Raw genomic sequence first — 5,027 nt, 5'->3', positions numbered from 1 at the left:
TTGAATGAGCGTGGGAAAATAATTCGATATTAATTCGAACCAACCCACATGCTTCCATTTCATGCAAAACTAGTGGCAACATAAAGAGTTTAAGCATAAATTGAACAAATTTGAATTGAGCAGGGACTAATACTGAATGCATAGTATTTTTGTAAGGACTAAAACAACTATTAAAATTAAGTAAGGACTAAACTTAAAATGCCTCAATTTTACAGGGACTAAAAACATATTTAACCAAAAAAAAATCAGATGTGGCATCCATGTGTGCTTCACTGTTTGCTCAATCAACAACAATTATCAGCGAGGATCTATTTTGCTAACGAAAAAAACGTTGGGAACCAAAAAATTTAATAAAATTTAAGTAGGGATTAATGTTAGAAACGCGCCTATTTATTAGAACCTAAAATATAATTAACCACTCGAGCTTTTTACGGCCACACAAAGCCATTTGTGGGTGTTTTTTTTTTTTTTGGTGAAGCTCTTTCCATTAATTTATTACTTTTATTAATTTATGTGATGTGATATATAAATAATTTTTTAATCTATGATGTTAAGCAACATTCCACTAGAGGTTACTTAAAATAAAGCTTGTTGTTTCCGTGAGATTAAGTAAGTGTGGTAAGGATATTGTATTATGTAAAAGTTGAGGTTTGAATTCTGAATTTTAAATTTATTAATAAAAAGAAATTTGTTTGGTTGAAAGATATGTCGAAGATTTATGTTGTTGATATACAAATATTGCATTATTACACTGAATTTGATAGGTTATAAAAACGAAACAACCTAGTGAAAGAAAATGAGAGGATAAATGATCATATGAACCCACTTTAAAGAATGAATGTATTATGATGTGTCAAATATAAGTTAAAGTCCTACATTAAATGAAATAGTTGAAGTTAAACAACATATAGTGAGAGAACATATAAACTCAATGACGTAAGGTTTTGAGCCTAGATATGATATCCAATTTTAATACTATGATTGTTCTTAGTATACTATAGCTTAAAGTTGCCCAATTGTTAGTGGCTAAGGATGAAGATCCCATAATTGAGGATGAATATTTATCATAAAATCATCCTCACATCTATGCCTAACTCACAATTAGCAGCAGAGCTACCATAATTTTATTTTAGAGGGTCAAATATAAAAACAAAAATGAAATTAACTTTTAAAAATAATATGTCAAACGTAATTAATAAACAAAATAAAATCACGATACTTTTACTTATATAAGATATAAACCAACTAACCGCAAAAAAAGTCTCGTAAGTGCAGCTCAGTTGGTAGCTACCAGGGATAATTTATGCAAAGATCGGGATTCGAACCTTGAATTCCCCCACTTCTCCACACATAATGTGTGTGAATCTGCCACTAACCTACTTGACAATATATATATATATATCGATGGTTATTTATGAAAATTGAATTTTTTGGTGGTGGTTAATCAACCATTTCATTTATTAGTTTTATCTTGAAAATTTTTATTATATTTTTAAGCATAATTGAAAGTATATTTTAAAGCATAATTAGGGATGTATGAGACAACCCAACTAAGTTGTCTTCCTTATGTATAAGAAATAATCTTGAAATGAAAACGTCTAGTAATACGTAAACAATTAGCCCATCTCTTTTACAAATAATTTGAACCTTAAAGATAGTGAGATATTGACTTGGAGAACGGTGCATGTACTTAAACATGAAGAAGATGATGACGACGACACAAATAAATTTTAAAGTGTGTGTAAATATACTAAATTTTAAGTTTGATTCGTTCAATCAATTCATGCAAATTGAGTACAATAAGAATAATTGTGAATCTCTTTCAAGATAATTTGAAAACTTTTTTTTTTTTTTTGAATCAACCAATATTATTAAATCTAGTCGGCGTAAGACACACTGAGCAAGAAAGGAAGAATTACAAGGTACTGAATATATGTGAAACACCAACCAAAAGATAGCCCGGTATATAAATGGAACCTAAACCCAAAACATAAAAGGATGTGAGAAGCTGCACACTGCCAAAACCAACAACACCAAACAGTACAGCAGGCAACCGAAAAGCAGAAAATGCAAGGGAAGCATAACTGCTAATTCAGCATATATCAAGAAAAACTCCAATACTTACACCCCTGTGCATCACTGAAACAGCAAGCAACCTGCAGGACCAAACCCCAAAAAACCAGCAGCTAGCAGAACCACAACCCACTAATAAAAAGCTAACCAAAAAATTCACGCTTGAGGCATTCCTTAGGATTCCAACACCACTCATAAAACAAACAAACCGGAATTTTGATCCTATTGAACGACCAACGCCAAGATAACACCTTGACGTCCTCCACCAGTGGCGGAGCCAGGAATATTCTAAAGTCCGGGCAAAAAAAAATTTGCAACACATTTATAGGGCGTACATAAGAAATTGCAAGCAAATAATAAAAAATGTAAAGAAATTGCCCAATTTATAGGGGTTTATATAAGAAATTCATAGAAATTTACACAAGAAATTGCAAAAAATTTGGCCCGGAGCCCGGGCGAGTGCCCGGGGTCGCCGGGCCTTAGAACCGCCCCTGTCCTCCACGATATCCTCCACATTCGATACTTGATCATTAAAAATCCGGTTATTCCGAGCTCTCCAAAGGGACCAAAGAGTGGCATGCCAAATGAGCCAAAGACCACGCCGAATCTTTTTATTCCTCTCCCAAGCGATCCAACATAGGCAGTGATTAAAAAGATTCGGTCGAGTTAAAAAGTTATACTCCAACCAATTCATTACTTCCCTCCAAACCCTTGAAGCCACCGAGCAATGAAGGAAAAGGTGATTCGATGTTTCCACTCCATTATCACACAACACACAAACCATCGAGGCCTCCAAAGGAAGGACATTCCTCACATGAAGATTTACCTTTGTTGGAAGACGATCAAGCAACAACTTCCAAGAGAACGCGACCACTTTCAAAGGTGTCGGGCTTTTCCACACTTGTGAAAACACTAGTTTCTCCTCTTCCCTCCATAAATCTTCTATCAACACCAAACTTACCAACTTCTCATAAGCGGATTTTACCGAGAAGCACCCATCCTCCTCCAACTTCCACCTCCAACCATCTTCCCCGTCAACAAACCGAAATCCCCTAAGATCATCTCTAAGATCATCCACCAATTGCCCCTCCCACACAAATAATCTTCTCCTCCAAACAAAATTCCACTCCACTCCGGACTCAAGGACTTCCCCCACCATCCCAACACTATCCTCTTTTTGGCTTGAGATAGAGAAAAGCCGCGGATATTTAACTTGAAGAGGTGAATTACCTCTCCAAATGTCATTCCAAAAACTCGTTGTAGTACCATTTACCACACATCTAACCACTTCCAAATTGAACCACGAATTCCCATAAAATCCCTCTAGATTAACAATATCATTCCACCAAGACGACGTGAATCTAGGCCACAAATAAGAAGCTCCCTCCACCTTACTACAAATGTTGTCACCGTATTTAGCTTTCAACACCTCCTTCCAAAGAGCATTCCTCCCTACCAACAATCTCCATCTCCATTTTGCTAAGAGACTAACATTAACAACCCTAATATCTCACTCCCAAACCACCATTATCTTTTGTTTGGCAAACGGACTTCCACTTTACCCAACTAATCTTCTTCCCACCTCCAACTCCACCCCACAAGAACTCTCTTTGCAATCTAACAATCTTTTTCCACACCACCACTGGCATCTTCGTAAAAGATAAATAGTAAATAAGAATAGAATTAAGCACCGAATTAATAAGTACTATTCTACCCACGAAACTAATATATTTGTGACCCCATGAATTTAATCTCCGATCTAAAAGATCTACCAAAGGTTGCCAAATAGCGCTACTCCTATGGTTAGCACCAACTAGAAGTCCCAAGTATCTAAAAGGAAGAGAACCTTGAGAACAATGAAGAAAACTACTCGCCATGTCCATAAAATTGGTTTGAACATTAACCCCAATCAAACAACTCTTCGCAAAATTAATCTTCAAACCGGAGGCCGACTCAAATCCTTGAAGCAAAACTTTAAGAGTCCACAAGTTCTCCACCGGCGGTGTACCAATACAAAGAGTGTCATCCGCATATTGTAGATGAGAAACCTCCACCTCACTACCGGTAAAACGAAAGCCCTCATACAAATTAATATTAATCGCATTCCTCATCAACCCACTAAAACCCTCTGCAACCACCAAAAACAAAAAAGGAGCCAAAGGATCCCCTTGTTTAAGGCCCCTTTGGATATTAATCTCCTCCATTGGACTTCCATTCACAAGAATAGACATACTCCCTCCACACACGCAAGCTTTCATCCAATTCACCCATTTATCACTAAACCCCATTCTAACCAACATGTACACCAAGAAACCCCAATCCACCGAATCACATGCCTTTTCAAAATCAACCTTAAGAATCAAACATTGTTTTTTCACCTTTTTGGCATAGTCCACCTATTCATTAATCATCATGACTCCATCAACCAAGTTTCTTCCTTTGAGAAACCCCGATTGATTAGTTGATATAATAGATGTCATAACCCCATTCTTCTAGCTAAAACCTTCGCAAGCAATTTATAAAGACAACCTAACAACGATATAGGCCTATTGTCTTTAAGCTCCAACAGAGAGGAAACCTTTGGAATCAAAGTAACAAAGAAAGCCAACATTCCTATTGGCAAAGCCCCATTTGCATGAAATTGATCAAACATAATTCTAACTTCATCTTTAATCAAGTACCAAAAAATCCTTAATAAAAGCAAAATTAAAACCATCCGGTCCCGGGCTTTTATCCCCATCGCTATCTTTAACCACCGCCTCTATTTCCAATAAGGAAAAAGGAGCAATCAAACGCAAATTCTCATCCTCGGATAGAGATGGAAACGGTACCCCATCCAACTTTGGCCTATCACACAAAAGAGAAGAAACATGAATCATGAAATAATCCACCACCGCTTTCCGAACATCAAAAGGTGAAACCGCCCATCCATCTCCTACCTTCAAAGCCTTCAT

The 5,027-nt window shown here is 36.5% G+C and overlaps 1 protein-coding gene across 1 annotated transcript; it reads right to left on the bottom strand.

The window, feature by feature from the left end:
• Positions 1-2,295: 2,295 nt before the first annotated feature.
• On the bottom strand, positions 2,296-5,027 carry LOC112416733 (uncharacterized). The gene is made up of 6 exons (XM_024771091.1): positions 4,787-5,027; positions 4,577-4,740; positions 3,846-4,469; positions 3,636-3,722; positions 2,900-3,502; positions 2,296-2,361 (listed from the first exon to the last, which is right to left on the bottom strand). Exons 1-6 carry the CDS (start codon positions 5,025-5,027, stop codon positions 2,296-2,298), a joined length of 1,785 nt encoding a protein of 594 aa, XP_024626859.1.

The sequence above is a fragment of the Medicago truncatula genome, chromosome 7 (assembly GCF_003473485.1).
Source record: "Medicago truncatula cultivar Jemalong A17 chromosome 7, MtrunA17r5.0-ANR, whole genome shotgun sequence".
NCBI classification, from domain to species: Eukaryota; Viridiplantae; Streptophyta; class Magnoliopsida; order Fabales; family Fabaceae; genus Medicago; species Medicago truncatula.
The sequence above is the reverse complement of the archived record's forward strand: the minus strand, read 5'-3'. Positions and strand labels throughout refer to the sequence as shown.

Coding starts and splice junctions, on each gene's coding strand:
- LOC112416733 (XM_024771091.1), bottom strand. CDS start 5,027: ATGAAGGCTTTGAAGGTAGGAGATGGATGGGCGGTTTCACCTTTTGAT. Junction 4,741..4,786: donor TAAAAGCCCGGGACCGGATG/GTTTTAATTTTG, acceptor ACTTGATTAAAG/ATGAAGTTAGAATTATGTTT. Junction 3,503..3,635: donor GTGGGAAGAAGATTAGTTGG/GTAAAGTGGAAG, acceptor CTTTGGAAGGAG/GTGTTGAAAGCTAAATACGG.